The sequence below is a fragment of the Hyperoodon ampullatus genome (assembly GCF_949752795.1).
Source record: "Hyperoodon ampullatus genome assembly, chromosome: 4".
Lineage (NCBI taxonomy): Eukaryota > Metazoa > Chordata > Mammalia > Artiodactyla > Ziphiidae > Hyperoodon > Hyperoodon ampullatus.
In genome coordinates this window covers 141,275,197-141,294,241 of record NC_136917.1, presented here as the reverse complement: position 1 = coordinate 141,294,241, position 19,045 = coordinate 141,275,197, and the positions used below count along the sequence as shown (strand labels likewise).

General features: G+C 39.5%; 1 protein-coding gene across 3 annotated transcripts in view; it reads right to left on the bottom strand.

Annotated features, from left to right (window-relative positions):
• Positions 1–9,258, bottom strand: part of OXCT1 (3-oxoacid CoA-transferase 1) — a gene marked incomplete at its 5' end in the record, with an annotated part of 135,116 nt that extends 125,858 nt beyond the window's left edge. For all 3 annotated transcript variants that reach the window (XM_079703433.1, XM_079703435.1, XM_079703434.1), the window contains 3 exons: positions 2,888–2,978; positions 5,377–5,485; positions 9,181–9,258. In XM_079703433.1, coding sequence (XP_079559559.1) covers positions 2,888–2,978; positions 5,377–5,485; positions 9,181–9,258 — 278 coding nt within the window. The remainder of the gene's footprint in view (positions 1–2,887; positions 2,979–5,376; positions 5,486–9,180) is intronic.
• Positions 9,259–19,045: the final 9,787 nt, after the last annotated feature.

Here is a 19,045-nt window from a genome sequence, read left to right as displayed (position 1 = left end):
ACTTGGGGGCCATTATTAAGTAAAATAAGGGTTCCTTGGGCACAAGCACTGCGATACAGATCATGGATCTGATAACCGAGGATACGGCAACAGTGGATCTGATGACCATGAAGCTGAGCACGGGGGCGGCTACTAAGTGAACAACTGGAGGGGTACACTGGACAAAGGTATGATTCACATCCAGGGCAGGACAGAGCAGGAGGGCCCGAGACTTCATCACACTACTCAGAATAGCCTGTAATTTAAAACTTATGAATTATTTATTTCTGGAATTTTCCATTTAATATTTTCAGACCAAGGTTGACCATAGGTAACTGAAACCACGTAAAGCAAAATCATGGATCAGGGAGGACTGCTGTACATATTACCTGTCAGTATTTATTAGTCTTCTACATGGAAGTGGGGCTGTCCTTGGAGTTGTCTAAATCCCCACCTTCAAGAACTGTAATCCAAAATTACCTTGTCACGAGGAAATGAAAATAACTAATATAGCACACCTATTCTTCCCTTGGCTCTGTGATTTAATTGGTTGACATATAGCATATCATGAAACTTTTGGTTTACACAGGCTTGTAATTCATAGGTCAAAGTCTTCCAAAAATCAAAGGAACATCTGCAATTTTCCTGCCTTCCTAATCAATCCATATCAAAGTATTAATTCATCTGAATGATCCTAAGGTAGGGTTTGTTTTATCAAGACTAACAGTTAATACTCCACAGCAAAGTAAATGGTACCTCAGGCCAACAGGTCTTAGAGGTCATTAAAAGCAAATAAAACAAAAGCAGACAATCAGGAATCCTGAGCTTTGGAAAGACTTCCCAATTCAGGCAGAACTTATATAGATGGAGTCTTTTTCTAAAGGAGAAAATAGCCATTACTTCTTTTTTTTTTAATTGAAGTATAGTTGATTTACAATGTTGTATTAGTTTCAGGTGTACAGCAAAGTGATTTGGTTATATATTCATATACATTCTTTTTCAGATTCTTTTCCATTATAGGTTGTTACAAGATATTGAATATATTTCCCTGTGCTATACAGTAGGTCCTTGTTTATCTATTTTACATATGGTAGTATATATCTGTTAATCCCAAACTCCTAATTTATCCCTCCCCTGCCCCCTTTCCCCTTTGGTAACCATAAGTTTGTTTTCTATGTCTGTGAGTCTATTTCTGTTTTGTAAATAAGTTCATTTGTATCATTCTTTTCGATTCCACATATTGGTGATGACCATTACTTCTAATTCCATGTTCTCTACATTTACCCAACAACTCAAACCATGTCATTGGTTCTCCAAAAAAGATACTAAGTTGTCCTCATTTATCTGACTCTAAGGACCAAAACAAAGCCCTCATCCCTATAGACCTCAAGGATTTAAACTCCTCTAATTATGAGAATCAACTGCCAATGAGGGTGTGCAAAGTGCCTTCTTTGAGTTCAACGAAGCAGGTTATCGGTACTTACTCTGCATGGAGAATTCACATTGATCTACACCACTCCCTGTAAGCACTGAGCTAACAGGAAAACCCAACCAAGTACTGATAATCAAAAGTATTTTTAATAAATATAAAGTCAGCTCAAAGGGCACAGGATGTGTTTAAGAAATGTCAAGTGATCATGAACAAGTTACTTCCCTGATTACAGATGAGTTTCCCCTGTTAAATGAGGGAACTGGAACAGATGATCTCTACAATCCCGTCCAGCTCCAACTCTCGGTGATTCTGAGACTATAGGCTAAGCATAGCAGGAAATAGAAAACTACTCTAGGGACTTCGCTGGCGGTCCAGTGGTTAAGACTCTATGCTTCCACTGCAGGGGGTGCAGGTTTGATCCCTGGTGGGGGAACTAAGATCCCGCATGCCACGTGGAGCAGCCAGAAAATAAAAAGAAAAAAGAAAACTACTCCAAGTAACAGGATTGGCCTGTAATATACATCAGAGATAATAAATACAATTCAGTACACAAAGAAAGGCTAACCATCTCCAAAGGAATTCAGAAAGGGGAAAGATCAATGAAGGCTAGAGCAGTTCTATAATTAGATAGGGCTTCTTCTGTAAGATGGGAAAGATGTGGATAGGCAGAGAAGTGGAGAGACTTCCAAATGAAAATAATAGCATAAATAAACTCAGCAAAGGAAAAAATGAGCACAAATGTAGATCAGTTTTGTTTCCTAAATAATCTGTGCTATTTCTTCTAAATTGCTTTTATGATAACAGACTAAACTGCCAATTCAGTTAATTTCTTTCATTTTTAAGATCTTTAAAGTCTTTCATTGTTAAAAGAGAGCTGACAATTTACCATTTTGCACAAAAATAGCTTTTTCCTTGATAACTAAATATATCTTAATATGCAGGCCATTCATCATTAAAATTTTATGGCTCATTTTTGACCATTTTGATATGTGAGCCTACTGTCTTAAGTGCCAGCTGCATACCCTCCTCCTTTTACCAAAACCAGCAACATTTGTAATGATTGATGGTATTCTTTATGTATCATCTAGGGTAAGGGCATAACCAAAAGAAAAGACGTGAAACATCTAAAATGGATATCGATCTTCCTTTATAGAGACCTACAATAACATACAACATAAAGGAACATCTTTAAATTTTAAAATGAAGGACTCAATTTGAACATACTTTTTTTTTTTTTTTTTTTCATTGCAGGATCTTGGTTTCCCTGACCAGGGATCAAACCCATGCCTCCTGCAGTGGAAGCGTGGAGTCAACCACTGGACTGTGGCGCAAGTCCTAATAAACATTATCTTTTGACCCTTGAGCATACTGCTCTTGTCAATAGGGAAATTTTTCATTTCACTGGTAGACTTCATTTCAGTATCATGGAGGACTGTCATTTCTTTCAAGCCAATTGTTTTAAAAATGCACGCTTACCCTGCATTGTTGCTGACTGCAGTTAGTCCTTTTACTCCAGTCTTTAGCAAAGCTCCTATAAGATTCTCTGGAATTCCACATAACCCAAAACCTATAATGAGCCAAAAAGATAAACAATTTGTGTAGAGGGTAATGTTCTTTTAGGGAAATGTATGTGTCATTCTTTCTAATAAAAAAGAAAATATACCAGCACATTATTAGACCTACTAAGCAAAATGCACAGGCACATCTCAGCAACTTAATAAATACACAATAAAAAGATCGAATTCCTGGTGCCAGGAATTTGAGGGGAGAGGGGAGATGAATACACAGAGTACATAAGTTTTTATGAGCAGTGACATACTTTGTATGACATTATAATGATGGATATATGTCATTATACTTTTGTCCAAACCCATAGAACATGCAACACTATTCACTTCGTTAAAGTGAACCTTAAGATGAACGGTGGACTTGTTGATTATGATGTGCCAAGGCAGTTCATCCCTGGTTTAAAAAAAAAAAAAGCTACCACTCTTGATAATAGCTATGCATGTGTGGGGAGGGGGATCATGGGGAATTTCTGTACCTTCCTGTCCATTTTGTTGTAAACCTAAAACTGCTTTAAAAAAAAGTCTCAAAAAAAAAAAAAAGAATTAACACTCAGGATAGACATTTTTGGCAAAACTTTTGTTTCACTTATATATGTATACATATTTTATATGTGTGTATGTTGGTTGGATTGTGATATAAAATGTGTCTTTTAGATCAAAAAAGTTTGCAGGCCACGTTGGTTAAGTCTACTGGCAAACAAAAGCACAAATTAACCTCAAAAAAAAAATAAATGGTCACACAGCTGTATCCAAATGTTTTACATCGTTATATAGTACCAGACATCACCGTCAAGTCTTGATTCGTAAGTATAAGGTCAAGTGCAACGTGTTAATACGGCTACAGATTGTTCTTCTTGCATTTAACTACATATCTATTATTTTCCCACTTTAAAATTGAACCTTTGTACAGTCAGTTTTTCAAGCATGTTTGTTTTATATGCCTGAGTAGATTTTGCAGATCTAGAAGCCTAAGCCAATGACTTTCATTTCTTTACATCTTCCATAATTCCTCAAATGGTATTGGGTCTAAAGTTCAATGACTGCTGAGTTGAATGAATGAAGAGCAGCCTTAAAAATAAGCCTTGAGGTGGGGCTAATGGCGGACTCTGGAAGGGCTCATGCCGAGGAGTACTTCCCAGAACTTCTGCTGCCAGTGTCCTTGTCCTCGCAGTGAGCCACAGCCACCCCCTGCCTCTGCAGGAGACCCTCCAACACCAGCAGGCCTCAGTCCTTTGCTGCATGGACCTCTCAGCAAGGTTGCCTCAGGACACGGCAGTCCGCTTTCCCAAGGCTTTGGGAAGATGCAACAGCTTCCTGCTGTTTCATTTCTGGGTGCCTCACCAGCTCTTCATCTTTTATTTCCTCCCTTAGTCCTGCCCCCAGATCTAAACAAAAGCTGTTGGAAGCAAGAATCTATGAACAAGCATGTTTATTGAAGAAACTTTCTGGGTACAAAAAGATGGACTTAACTTGAAGGCCCACCAATATAGGAGTAGTTGAACACGGTACTTTATAACTGTACAATGAGATATTAAATTGGCAGCTATTAAAGCAAAATAAATAAATAAATAAATAAGCCTTGATTTTTGTGACCAAGGCCTAGAAATCCAAAGAAATGTACAATATAAGAATCATGCAGCAAGTTTAATGAGTGTGAGACAGTGGTGCTAAAAGACATTCCAAACAAAGAGAAGCAAAGAACTTGGGAGACTCACTAACAGATTGAGGCATATGTGCTCTCAAACTCATAAAATGAGGAGAAACAAAAGGAGTGACTAGCTGTGGGTTGATGAGATCAATGAATTCCCAAGAATCTAGGGATTTTTCAAAGCTATTAATAAGATACCACCATTTAGGGCTTCCCTGGTGGCACAGTGGTTGAGAGTCCACCTGCCTATGCAGGGGACACGGGTTCGTGCCCCGGTCCGGGAAGATCCCACATGCCGCGGAGCGGCTAGGCCCGTGAGCCATGGCCGCTGAGCCTGTGCGTCCAGAGCCTGTGCTCCGCAACGGGAGAGGCCACAACAGTGAGAGGCCCGCGTACCGCAAAAAAAAAAAAAAAAAAAAAAAAAAAGATACCACCATTTAAGGCGTCAGCTTTTCAAAATAATAGAAAAAGAAACACAAAAGGAAAGAAAAGGTAAAACATAAAGTGCTAAACCTTGCTAAGCTTTCAGGAAGGGGACACTGTAATAAAAAATAGATGATGTGTAATAAATAAATAAAAATAAGATAATGAATAAATAAATAAATTGGCATTTCCAATAATTGGCATTTATAAACTAAGTAATAAAATAATTGGCATTTCTAATCTACATACTTTGCCATTGTAATTTCCCTGCTTTGCTGAAAACATAAGGCTGTTACCATAAAAAGAAAAACAATATTATTACTCACCACCAACCAGTACTGTTGCACCATCAGGGACGTCTTGTACCGCTTCCACTGGATCCGTATAAAATTTGGTATGGAGACGTGTGCTGGTTGAAAAGTAGCAAACACATCCCTAAAACATTAAAAAACATTTTTAAGTGAATAAACATTTGGAAACATGCATTTGCTTTCCATGTATAGCGATGTATTCAATTTTTATCTATACAATTTCACTAGCTCATCTTTGAAAGAACTGGGCTATAAGTAGTTCATCTTAGTAGTAGGATGGACATACTCTATCCACAGATTATCACCAGAATCCCCTTATGACCAATATCTTTTATTATATAAGGAAAACTGTGTCATTTGCGGCCCCTCGGAAGAGTGAAAGAAAGTAGATAACCTGTATACTGGGACTCAAATTCACAATGTCGGTGTCATCAAGCATCGATTTCTGATAGCAACACAACCAACAAATATTTACTGTGCCAAAATTTATGTGCCAAGCTCTGCACTATTTATTTCAATCTATCGATAGTAAGGATTAAGACACAACTGTTGCTCTCAATACTACAAACACTACATATATGGACCCTGATCCAATCTTGGGTGTCAAAGAATGCCTCCTGAACGGACAAGTAAAGAACAGCACACCAAAAAACGCATTCCCCTAAGGGGCCTGAAGTTTATGGATGCTGGAGAAAAGTAGCACACTGTTATCTGCAAGTGAGGCATGGTTAGTCTTACCCCAGCATACTATTTGTTGCAAATCAGGCTATCTAGCGAGCATTCACCATCAGTTTTAAACTGTTTCCCTCTTTACACTTCATCCACAATATGGACAGGAAAAAACGATAAAGTCGATTGTGTTGCAATCAATCACTCAGACTCAACATCCTCTCTCCTTTATTCTCATTATATAATCAACCTAAAAAGAGAGGGAGTAGAAGAGAATGACACCTGACTCCTGAGATGCTGTCCCTTAACCAGCCCAACGAGGTTGTAAACTCACAGCCACAGCCTATCAGTCTCCCAGACAAAGAACCCGAGGGGGTCAAAGTAGCAGCAAAAATGAGCTGTCATTCTTTTCTTCCTCCAAAAACTCCTTTCATAAAAAGTGTCAGTTAATACAAAAGAAAATTTAAGAGAACTATACTGAAAGTCAAATGAGACCTGCAAAGGTATAGGTTGCCCAAATGACCTTTGTCCTTTTAAATTTCAACCTTGGTCAAGGTCAGATGAGGAGCTTGGTATACCCTGGCACACTGCCCAAACACGGGTAAATAAGTAGAGGTGGGGATAGAAAGGAAAGGGCTTGAGTTACAGACAGCTTTCTCCTCTTCCCTACCCTCAAGTAGCAAGGAGTTATTTGATTCTGTCTTAACACACACATACACACAAAAACATATTTTTAATCTTAGAAATTAAAAGTCTGATAGTCTGAATAAGTAGGCTGAGAAATTGAATATTTCCTGCCGTATTAGTAAACAAAGAATGTCACCGTCACCAGCGATTGCAAGCCCTCCAATGTGAGCTGATGAGCCCTGAAAAAACTCAATTCCCAATTACCTGCTCTTTGTTGCAAAACTTCTAAATATCCTGGCCCCTCCCCTGGCCTCCTCCGACCAGTTTCAGAGTTATCTGAAACGCTGTCTCCTGGGCTGCAGTCCTCATTTTGCCTCAAATAAAACTTAACTCGCAACTCTCACGTTGTGCATATATATATATATTTTTAAGTCAACAGTCTATTTTAGTCGAAGTCAATGGCAATGGCTCTGAAAGTGCAGTCCTCAGACCTGAAGCATTATCAACTGGGAACTTATTAATGCAGAGTATGGGGCTCCAGCCAGGACCTACTAAATCAGAAATTCTGGGGATGAACACAGCAATCTATTTAATAAAGCCTCCAGGTAAATCTGATGCAAACTCAAGTTTGAAAGACATGTTTATCATAAATAAAAAAGAAAAAAACCTATCTCATTTTACCTGTTGGGTATGTTTAGCAGAAAAATTCTCAAGGTTACCACGTAAGTTTCCCACAGCGTCCTCTCATCCACCTATGAAACGTGTTGAGTGTCTATTCTATGCAGGGTAGTGTGTAATGTTGAGAGAGACAGAGAATAAGGCATACAATATGGTCTCTGCAAATTTCATCTGGTTATGAAGACAATGTACACACATTCAAAAAGTTACACAAGTACACAAGTGTCACAGTTAACGCAAGCAGGAGGTAAGGATTTAAGGGCTAAATAAGGAGTAAGAGCCCTAAGTGCCAAGCACCGAAGGAACACAGGGAAGCTGGAGTTGGACCTATGATAATCAAACCTGAGAGGAGAGATGAGATACAGAAAAACCCGTAATTTGTAGCTCGGCCATCTAAGAAGAGGTTTGCTGGGTTTCAGGAATAGTTTAACAATATACTGAAGAAAATGAGTAAGTTACACTTAGGCAAATAATTAACTGTCAAAAGAAAGAATGGTATTTACCTTGGCCCAAGGATATCGCTGTGTCCTGATCTGCATTAGTTTCAGCGCCCACAGCAATCTGACTGAAGGTCGAATTCCCTTTTAATAATGCTTTACATATCCAAAGCTATCTGCAATTATCAAAATGCTTCTTAAGAAGCATTTATGAGTAAACCGTTCTAGGATGATTTAGGATGATAGGATGATTCTAATCATCCTAGCACTTACCTACGGGGCTTGGTGGCCCCTTTGTGTTCACCGCTCTCAGAGAGTGGACGTGGGGAAGAAGGAAGAGCAATGGGACGGGGCAGGAGTTCCCTGTGAGTACTCAAGTGTGCAAGGCACGCTTTCAAGCTCGGAACTATTATTCAAAACGCTGCTAAGTAAAAACATCACTTTTCCTTGTCTCTTCCAAGGAAAAGGCTCCCGTGGTGATGGACGTAGCCGAGGTAAGCCACCCTCCAAGACTCAGAGATCTGGTCCTGTCCGAGGACTCGGAATAGGAACCGCACCAGGACGTGGGCTTACAGGCGGGGACGGAGCATGGGGCAAAAAAAGACCACACATCAGCCAACAATCGCGGCGCGAATGCCTCAGGATACTACCACTCGTAAAGTGTTTGCAGTGAAGGCGAAACAAGGTTTGCAAAAGGCTTTGAAATCGGAAATCCCGAGGAGCCTCGGAAGAAGGGACGCCGGCGCCCCAAGCCCGCGCTCTAGCCACCGCCTATCCTCTACAGGCTCCTCCGCGTGGGGAGGTAAACAACCAGGCAAGGGCTCCAGTCCGGGTTCCCCGTCCCACCGCCGAGGTGCGGCGCAGCCCTATCTGGATGGTGGGGCGCAGCGTTCCATCCCCTTGGCGGTGAACTCAAGCCGACCTGGCTGGCCCAGCGCTGGGTTCCGGGCCTCTAGAGGCGCCCCTGCCCCGAGATTCCCAAATCGGAGCGCAAACCTACCAGCTACAGCCGTCGCCCCTGCCCCCTTTAAACAAGCGAACCCTCCTCGTCCCGTTTCGGCCGCCAGAGCCCCTTCCCAGAAGGCTGCCAGCGAAGCGGAGACGCGTGCCCCGAAGGGCGCGGCGGCGCTGCCAGGCGTCCTCCTGCCCCTCAGCCTCTCCGCGCGCTTCTTTGCCTCGTTTCGCCCCATCGGGAAAGCAGGTGTAGAAGCAAGCCAAGGAGGCCATGCGGCAGAGCGGCCAAGCAAGGAAGGCGTCGTCGCGTCTCGGGGCCCTGGGTACTGCGCCCAGGATGACGGCTCCCAGACTGGAGCGGGTGGGTACGGGCAGAGGAGAAAACGCTGGCACCACTCGGGGTTTCGTCCGCACTCGTTCGACGCGCGGCCTTGCTCTTCACCCGCACTTTTACCTTGGACCAGGCGCCCCCGGGGCGGCGGGCGGAGGCGCAGAACCGCAGGCTGGAGGAGAGGAGTGTGAGAGCCGCCATGGTTGGGCGGGGGGGTAGGCGCAGGCCGGGCCGAAGCGAGCGTGTGAGTGTGTGAGCAGGCGCGGCCCGGGCCTCCACGTCACCGAACGGGAGGAAAAAGAAGGCGCGCAGGGGGCGGGCTGGAGGCTTGATCGCGCTTCGGTGACGTCCTGGGACCTCCGGGGCCGGGCTCCGGCTGACGAAGAAGAGATGCTGGAAGGGGCCCGTGGCCGGGGCGGATCACGGGTAAAGTCCCGGCCCGGCCGCGCTCGTATGCTTCCTCGCGTCGGGCGTGTTCCAGACCGTAGTGTTGCGCGCCCTTGCCGCCGCAGCTCCTCGGCTTTGAGCTATCGCGGGTATCTGTCTTTACCAAGGTCAGGGATAAGCCTTGGCCTAGCGTTCCGGCGGCGCAGGAGGGCCTTCCCGGAGCTTGCTGCTTTTTCATGTCAGTGTCTGGCGCCTGTGTGGGCTGCAAAGGGGTACCTGCCTGGAGGCCCACCGCCTCTCTTCCCTCCCGCCTGGACAGCGTTCCCACGTCTTCCATTTCCCAGTCCCCTCTCCCCACACCTGTCCCTGGCTTGTGTAGAGTTAAGTTTGCTCTGAGAACCTGCCACGAGCCATCTTCCTTGAAGTGTGATCAGACAGGCCTGGTCAAGATTGTCCCTGGTCAGGAAGGCAAGATTAGGACTGGGCCTCTGGGACCTGACTTTAGCACACCTTCTTTTCCATCCCTATCATCCAAGTCTGCATTTTTCATGATCTTTCTGGCACTGGAGTCCCAGAAACCCCAGATATTACTCAGCAGATGCAAACATACAGCTGTATGTATGTATACAGTGTATCCCTTTGACTGACCTGAGACAAGTTTCATAACTTTCCTAAGCCTGTGTCCTTATCTGCAAATTAAAATTGCTTATAATACTCAGAACTGTCCTGAAGATTACATGAGGTAATTCATGCAAAGTTTCTGGCCCCATTTATAAACACTCAATAAATCTTAGGCATTACTCTAAGTTTCTTCAAGTTGGCAGTGGTGCATTGATATGACACATACATTCAATTAAAGTCTGATTTCTTCACAACCATCTATGCACTTAGCAGCTGAGTGGAAGGACCAAGTGGAAAATCAATAAACATTTTATCTGATTAAGGGCTGACCATGTCCTGGGAATGTGGCTGTTAGTTTTTGAAGCAAAGCTAACACGAAAATTAAATGAGCCCTTAGCTTCCTTAGCAAGTATACTGAGACAGTGGACAGTCAGTCCAGTTTAAACAGTTCCTATAAAAGCACTGCCCTTTCATGGTATTCTTTTTAACTCTGAATTATTTCTTTATTTCCTGTGAATACTATATATATATGTATCTTTTTTTACATCTTTATTGGAGTATAATTGCTTTACATTGTTGTGTTAGTATAATTTTAATTAAAGTCATTGAGAGAACAAAATACCAAGTTAGACTGTCCAATGACATAAGGAGAAACTAACGTCACAATGCTCTCTATTTTCAACACATTTTAAGAACTTGGATAGAGGGGAAATTTAGGTATTAGAACTAAAGTCCCATTTCTAGTCCTAATACAGCATATAACTCCATCATAGGGTAGCTGGCAGAATGTGAAAAAGCTAAATTTCACAACTGGGTCTGCTTTTCCACTTTCGTCCTTCCAGAGGACACATGAAATGGAAAACAACATTGGCAATTGTGTCAAGCCGTGGTCATATGACTCACTTTTCTTGGCTGGTCTCACTCTGTTGCTCCTGGCTGAGGAAAAGACACACATTTTTAGTCTTATACTCTATGTGACTCTTAAATCTTGTGAAAAAAATCAGCCTCATTACTCAACGGTCAAACCACACTGTATTATTTTTTGGTGATTCTATGACTCCATTTTGTACTTTTTAAATAAAATATGAGAATCTTCAACTTGAACAAATTATAGAAAAGTTTTTCTGTCGGATTTTCCTTCTGGTTCCACAACCATTTCAGTTTTAATCTCTGTAAAATCTACTTTTTAAAAACATCTGGAACTCTACTCGATACTCTGTAATGACCTGTTTGGGAAAAGAATCTAAAAAAGAGTGGATATATGTATAATATATGTACAACTGATTCACTTTGCTGTACACCTGAAACTAACACAACATTGTGAATTAACTATACTCCAATAAAAACTTTTTTAAAATAAAAGTAAAACCAAAAATATCCAAATTTTTCTGAACTAGGAAGAATAGTTCCCCTTTGTTTTAGGAACAGTTTGTGACAGATATATATCATATTCTGGAAACTTTTCCTCATGTAATATTGTAGAGTTTAACTTCCACATTCTTAAAACTTGGGAGAGGAATTTCCCTGGTGGTCCAGTGGTTAAGAATCCATCTTGCAATGCAGAGGATGCGGGTTTGATCCCTGATTCAGGGAACTAAGATCCCACATACTGCAGGGCAACTAAGCCCACCTGCCGCAACTACTGAGCCAGCGCCTCACAACCAGAGAGACTGCATGCTGCAAACTACAGAGCCCACATGCTCTGGAACCCGCACACTGCAACTAAGACCCGATGTTGCAGAAAATTAATTAATTGATTGAAAAAAAAAACTTGGGAGAATTGAATTGAATTCAAAGCCCTTAAACAAAAGGTCTGATTTTAGACAGGCAATAGGAAAGTTTATTTTGTATTATGCTATTATATATATAATATATATTGCATATATTATTTATATATATTTTTTAAATTTCAAGATCGATTTTATTGCAGCCAAAACAGTGGCATTAACTGTACATAATAAACTCATGTACATACATATTTTAAGTTATGGAGTTAAAGTTTATTTTGGCAGACAGTGTTAAACAAAATTAAAGTTGCATATATTAGTCACATAAGTCAACATCCTTAATTTGGTATAAGCGTGAACACATTTTCTGCTTTCCTGTGTTCTGCTAAATCACCATAACTTAAACTGCTTTATAAAACTGATATGCTAAAATTTAGTTTTTGCTTATGCTGTAATTGATATATTATGTGATATATATATACATATATATATATATATATATATTCTCCTCCCTTTCTATCAAATGAATGCAATGTGTCAGAGTTGGTTAGACTGTAAGTTGTCATTATCTGCTTGAGGGATTTTTATTTAAATTCTCCTAAAATATGATGCCATAGCATCCTTTCTAATTACTGAAAGATAGGACATTCTGCCATCACAGTTGGAGTATTCAGACTGATAAGCAGGGGCTTTAAAACTTGTTTTCAAAACCAGTTGTTTGACTGGTTTAGCTAGTAATTGTAGTTTTTAAGTAGGTCATTTGAATCTTAAAAAATATATATGCGTGCTTCATTTTATACAATGATCCTTTAATATATGGAAAACAAACCCATTCAGACAATTTTCCTCTAGTAGATTTGAAAGACATAAATTTGAAATTTTACATAAATTTATAAATACAAGTATTTTATGCAAATCGTTATTCCCTAGTTTACCTTTTTTGTAAGCTTCTTATTTTCATAGATTCTTTGAAATAGTGTTTTTTAATTAACTAATGTGTACTAATATTTGTTCAATGGATAAAAAATGAATTTTACTTAAAGTGTAGTTTTTTCTTAGGAAAAAATGGTAAACAATTAAATGCATGTGATGGTTGGAGAAGGCTCAACTCCTGGAATTAAAATGAAAATTATGTTAAAGTGCAAAGGAAACTCAAAAGAGCAAAACACACCAGAGGTATCTTGCATGCATTCAAGTCTGATCATGTCACTTTTGCTTAGTAAATTTCAGTGGTTTTCCCCATTGCCTTTAAGATCCAAAGTCCACGCTTCTTAACTTGGCATAGAAGGGTATCATCTCTTTTGGTTTTCCTCTCACCTGTATATCACCTTTATACAGGATTCCAAACTGTATTTGCCTCTTGATTTTCACAGGATGAGTCCGCACAACTCAGAATCAAATATTGATAGCAAAGTAGTAAAGAACGTGGACTCTGTAGCTAGACTGCCTGTGTTCAAATCTCAGCTCTGCTGTGCCCTAGCCATGTGGCCTCCTCTGGCCAATAGTTAAGGAGAGCTGCAGAACTGCAAAATGAAAGGTCACGTCTGGACCAGTATCTGTTTGTACTACTCTGGTGTTAAAAGTTTATACCTTGTAAATGTGTATATTTCTCAGATACTTTCTATATTTTCATAAACTGGGAAACATCAGACAGGATTCAAACCCTGTACTCTATGGTGTTAAAGACTATTTATGCCTCCCTCTTTATGGTATATCTTTGAATCTGACCCCACCTCCCCAATTTTACTGGACTTCAATTTCAGTTTCTCTCAGCTGGATTACTGCAACTGCTTCCCAGAGGAAGTACTATTCTCCCCTAAAGGTAACCGCTTTTTAAATTATCATTTCAAATACAGATGTGATCTTCTCATATGCTTTTCTAAAACACTTTGAGAAATCCTCATAGGCTACAAGTTAAAGTTCAACATCCAATTATAACCAAGATCTTTCTAAACCATCATACCTTAAGAGCTTTGCAGAAGCGAAACCGTGTAACTCAGATTGGGACTTGAACCCACGGGCTTTTAATTGTGATCACACACCTGGTCTTAGGACTTAATGAAGCTCAGGTTCTTGATGTCTTGTCGCAGAAAGAATTCAGTGAGAGACAAAACGATAAGTAAGAAGTGGATTTATTTAGAGAGAAACACACTCCACAGATGGAGTGTAGGCCATCTCAGAAGGTGAGAGGCCCCAAAATATGGGGTGGGTTAGTTTTTATGGGCTGGGTAATTTCATAGGCTAATGAGTGGGAAGATTATTCCAACTATTTTGGGGAACGGATGAGGATTTCCAGGAATTGGGCCACCGCCCACTTTTTAACCTCTTACGTTTGTGGCACTGGTGGGTGTGTCATTTAGATGCTAATGTATTACAATGAGGCTCAATGAGGTCCACTGGAAGTCCAATCTTCCACCATCAGGACCTAGTTGGTTCTAACCAGTTTTTGTCATGTCCTATGACTATGTCATTCTTTGAAAGGTTGTGCCCCACTCCCTTCCCTCCTGTTTCAGAAGTACTTCAGGGGTTCCAAAAACATTGAATCTTGAAATTAAATTTTAAATTATATTTTAACTTTTCTGTCAATTCTAACATAGTAGCATATACACTCAATTGTGGTATAACTCTGATTTTAACGTATTAAAGATTACAAGATCATGCAGTTAGGAGGCAGAACTCAGAATAATATATGGCAAAGATGGTTTTTTCAATTAACAGAAAAAGATGAACTAGTCCCTGTCCTGGGTTAGGAAAATTTGCTGTAAATTTAGAAAAAATATAGATTGCTATATCTCAGCATATGTATAAAATACAACACAGGTTGATTGAATTACTAAATACATTTTAAAAGACTATTATACTGAGACAGGAAGGAAGGGGGCAAGACACAACCATTAAAAGAATGACATAGCCATTGAGGATATGACATAAACTGGTTAGAACCAGCTAGGCCCAAGATGGTGGAAGATTCAACTTCCCATAGACTTTGAGCCTCATTTATACGCTTATTGTAATATATTAGCATGCTAAATGACATGCCCACAGACACCATGACAGTTCAGAGGCCAACCTAGAGGTTAAAAAGTGGGCAGTGACCCAATTCCTGGAAATCCCCTCCTCATCCCCAAAATAGTTGGAATAACTCCCCCACTCCTTGGCATTTGAAATTACCCAGCCCATAAAAACTAACCACCCCCTCACCTCAGGGCCCCTCTCACCTTCTGAGATGGACCACATTCTGTCTGTCGAATGTATATCTCTCTAAATAAATTCCCTTTCACTTTACTATGGCTCACTCTTGAATTCTTTCCTGCATGAAGCCAAGGATGCTCACTTGGTGGCCCGTCCCAAACTCGAGCCCAAGGGGACCCGAGACCTGGGACATGACTATTCTCTCACATCCCCTTCTAGAACACTGCCACCACTAAAAAGTAAAAACTTTAAGTATGTGTTTAGGATAATTGTAAAAGGCAGAAATCAATGTGTACTATATAATGATCACAGTCATGTGTTAAATATTTTTGCATAAGGCTCAAAGCTGAAAAGGACCACCCAAAAAATGAGAAAAAAAAATGTGATGAGGGCAGGACTTTAGGTATTTTCTCTCATTGTTTAAATATTTTAAAACTTTTAATTAACTCTTAGAAGTACTATATATATATATAGTTTTAGTGTGAGAGTTTAAAATATATTGAATTTAAAATACATTTCAGTATCTCAAAGAGATATTTTTACACCCGTGTTCATTGCAGCATTATTCACAATAGCCAAGATGTGGAAGCAACCTAATGTCCATCCACATATAAATAGATAAAGAAAATGTGGTATAGAAATGTCAGTAATCAGAAAAACAAATAGCAAGCTAATGTGTAAATTTGGGGGGGGGGAATAAAAAGAACATTACCCATTACATGTGGGGGGGGAGAAAAAAAGACCTCTAATTCCACAAATTTTGTAGAAGATCGTAAAAACAAGTTAAAGTGACAACATCATTTCAAAGAACAATAAGCTTTATGCCAACTCACCATCACAAAACATAGACCTGCTATATAGAAAGAAAATATTATGTGATTGAAATCTAAAAGTGACTTGTGTCTATCAGGCCGACAGAATACACCAGCAAATTATTTCTTTTATGGTTATACCCTGTAAGAGTTAATGCAGAAATGTCTCAGGAATTATGTAAATTTATATATACATGCATATATATACATATATATATAATCAACAAGAAATTATTTAATTGTCCTAGTTACTTTAAAATATGGAAAATATATAAAAAGTTTATTACTTTTGCATAAAATGCCAAACAATTTTTTAGGATGCATTTTGAATTCTTAAAAACTATAGGTTTTCAATTTTTGGCAGTGACCATGGTTATTTACATGTACAATAATTTTTATTTAAAAGACTTCATGATTAAATTGCATCATTTATTTGACATGCCACATTCTTAAAATTTCACTTAGCTATAAGAAGAAAATACAGTAGCTTTTTAAATATTAGAATGAGGAAGATCATTATAAATGTATCACAAACCCAAAAGCCATAAAACAAAATGTAATAAATATAATACATTTAAAAAAAATTCAGACCAGTAAAAAAAGCCATAAACAAGGTCATGAAACAAATGACATATAAAGAGCTTCTACAGATCACTAAAACTGACCAATAGAAAAAGAAATACAAAAGGTTGAAAACAAGTGTACAAGGCTCTCTACCTCACTGATAAATTTTAAATTGCAATTAAATCTATAATGGCATATTTTTCACCAAAATATAGGCAAAGATTGTCACATGCTGACTTGGCAAGGATGTAGGAAAGTCTCCCTAGTATATGTCACTAATGTATACTTCCTCTATGAAAGTAAATTTGGCAATACTTATGAAAATTTAAAATACACTGACAATTTCATCCCTAGAAATTTATCCCAGAGATACATTCACACATGTGGGAAATGATACATGCATTAAGATATTTATCATAGTATTTTTTTTTTTTTTTTTTTTTTGTGGTACGTGGGCCTCCCACTGGTGTGGCCTCTCCCGTTGCAGAGCACAGGCTCCGGACGCGCAGGCTCAGCGGCCATGGCTCACGGGCCTAGCCGGTCCGCGGCATGTGGGATCCTCCCGGACCGGGGCACGAACCCGTGTCCCCTGCATCGGCAGGCAGACTCTCAACCACTGCGCCACCAGGGAAGCCCATAGTATTGTTTTTAATGGCAAAATAATTAGAATCAACTTAAATACCCAAAAATGTGGTACTAGTCAGAGAAATTACAGAACATTCATAAAATGGGATATTGTACAGCCATTAACAAAAAGGGGAAATGGGTAAAGTCATACCTTACAAAAGAAGGAAATCCTACCATATGTGACAAAACAAATGAACCTTAAGGATACTATGCTAAGTGAAATGGACCAGTCACAGAAAAACAAATACTGTATGATTCTCACTTATATGTGGCATCTAAAAGAGTCAAACTCATAGAAGCAGAGAATAGAATAGTGGCTGCCAGGGGCTCAGGAGAAGAGGGAAATGGAGAGTTGCTATTTAACAGGCATAAAGTTTCAGTTATACATGATGAACAAGTGAATAAGTTCTAGAAATCTGCTGTACAACACTGTGCCTATAGTTAATGATTCTGTATTGTACAGTTAAAAATGTATTAGGAGGTAGATCTCATGTTGTGTTCCTACCACAATATATATATATACATAAATATTATGTTTATATATATTATATATATCCAATTTGATTACCGACTTTTTCCTTCTCCAATCTCAACCTGGAAACCCAGGGGAGTGTTTCAGGAGATTAGATACTATGTTCCATGCACATCACACACTAATTTTTCCTTTGACTGCTCAGAATGGAGTAACAGTAATAATCTTCCAGTATGTACTTCTCTATAGATGAATGAGTGTGGCAGCCTTCAATGAAATAAAACCATTTAGTTGGGAAACAAGAGAATGAACAAGATAAATATCTCCCCATAATAATGTAAATCACTATTGGACATCAGCCAGTTCCTAGTATTCTTGAGTTGTGACTTGAAACATTGCTATCTCCATGTCTACATTTGCGGGTTTTCTACCTACCTCAGGCTTGTCCTGCAGCTCTATTTGTTGATTTCTAATGAAACACCCCTGAATATTAAAAGAATAGAACTGACTAACCTATTGCCTAGTCCTGGAATATAATAAGTCTAAAAGCACGGAAGTGCTATTCCCTGGAATGTAGTAGGAAAAGTACTGGGGGAAAATCAGGGTCACAGAATGTATAGCTTGCTTTCAGTGACCACATGTGGAGGAAAGGCAGCGTAGATTTTAACAGGCAAGCTTCATGTCCCATTTTGGATAAGAACCTTGGAAGAAAAATTCGTTTGATATCAGTATCTTGTGTTAATTATTATTTTCACTATCTTTATTCTCTGCATATTCTAGAGTAGTGTTCTACAAACTTTGTGTGATCTGTATATATAAATTTTGAAGTTGTACCCTATATATACATACAGTTAGCCCTCTGAATCTGTGGGTTCTGCACCCATAGATTCAACCAACCTCAACAGATGAAAAATATTCAGAAAAATATATTCCAGAAGGTTCCAAAAAACCAAAACTTGAATTCGCCACACACCAGCAACTATTTGCATTGCATTTACATTGATTAGGTATTGTAAATAATCTAGAGATGATCTGAAGTACATGGGAAAATGTGCGTAAGTTATATGCAAATACTACGCAATTTTACATAAGGGATTTGAGCATCCACGGATTTCTTTTATCTGCAGTGAGTCCTGGGACCAATTTCCTGCAGATAACGAGGGGCATAAACATACATGTGTATGTGTATGTGTTTATTTCTTTGTAAATTATGAAAAGCAATTTTTATAACAGCAACAAAACACCATAGTTAAATGTGTCAGTAAGGGAATTGGTCTGTAAAAGTACATTAGTCTACAGACTAATTGATCTACGGACTAATCATTAAGTTCTTCCTTCCATGTGGCACTGTGCTAAGGGCTAGGGATTCAGTTGTGAATAAGGCAGACAGACATGATCCCAGGCCTCATGGAATTTATCTTTTATCAGAAGATTAAGAATTGAACAATGTATTTTTGTTCTGGGTCTTGTCAGTGAGAAGTGCAGAGTGCTAACAGACTGTATAACAGACTGACATAAGACGGGGAGGGGTGTCAGTGAACGCTTTTTGTAAGAATTGTCTTTAAATCAGGACTTTAAGGATCAGC